Raw genomic sequence first — 643 nt, 5'->3', positions numbered from 1 at the left:
ATCGAAATGTAGTTTGAATCGTTTTGCTTGGGGTAAAGAAAGTAGGACATTGTATGGGTGTATGACCACGGAGTCTAGATCATTTAACCAACGTTGCTTAATCAAATCAACCAGTACAACGTCGTCTTGATCACGACCAGCAATATGGGGTGATTGCGTCAATGTTCTGTAAAAAAAAAACATGTTGTAGTTTTATGTTTTAAACAAACCAATATATACATTTTTTGATTTTAATCAGGTAATTTTGCAAATATTTATTGTTTACTCCTTTATAGGGCAAGAAAAGAGAACGAAATTATGTCCCATCTGACCCCACTGTTTCATATGACAACATGTACCATCTTGCCCCACCCATCTTACCCCACCTTACTTTACCTTAAGTTTTCTTTGATGTTATCTGCACTAAGTTCATTCATTAGGAGTTGACTAATCGTTGGGTCTTCAGTTGGTACAACAGGAGCCGGAATGTTCAGATTCTGGTTCGGGTGTCCGAAATATCCGATAATAACGCCAAGCCCAATGCCCAGTAAGGAAACTATTACAGTCAGTACAATAATCCGGGACTTAGACATATTACCGTTGCTCTGTACCTGCAACTTAAGCTGTCTAAAAATATAGTACCGTGGGGTAAGATGGATTATAC

At 38.1% G+C, this 643-nt stretch overlaps 1 protein-coding gene across 1 annotated transcript; it reads right to left on the bottom strand.

Annotated features, from left to right (window-relative positions):
• Window positions 1-27: 27 nt before the first annotated feature.
• On the bottom strand, window positions 28-643 carry LOC113475474 (N-acetylated-alpha-linked acidic dipeptidase-like protein; the record flags this gene model as incomplete). Its single annotated transcript, XM_026839645.1, has 2 exons — window positions 376-643; window positions 28-166 (listed from the first exon to the last, which is right to left on the bottom strand). Coding segments are annotated over exons 1-2 (336 nt in total), but the record flags the coding sequence as incomplete, so codon positions are not given.

This window comes from Ciona intestinalis, unplaced genomic scaffold (genome assembly GCF_000224145.3).
Source record: "Ciona intestinalis unplaced genomic scaffold, KH HT000563.1, whole genome shotgun sequence".
NCBI lineage: Eukaryota > Metazoa > Chordata > Ascidiacea > Phlebobranchia > Cionidae > Ciona > Ciona intestinalis.
This window is presented reverse-complemented; position numbering and strand designations above follow the sequence as displayed.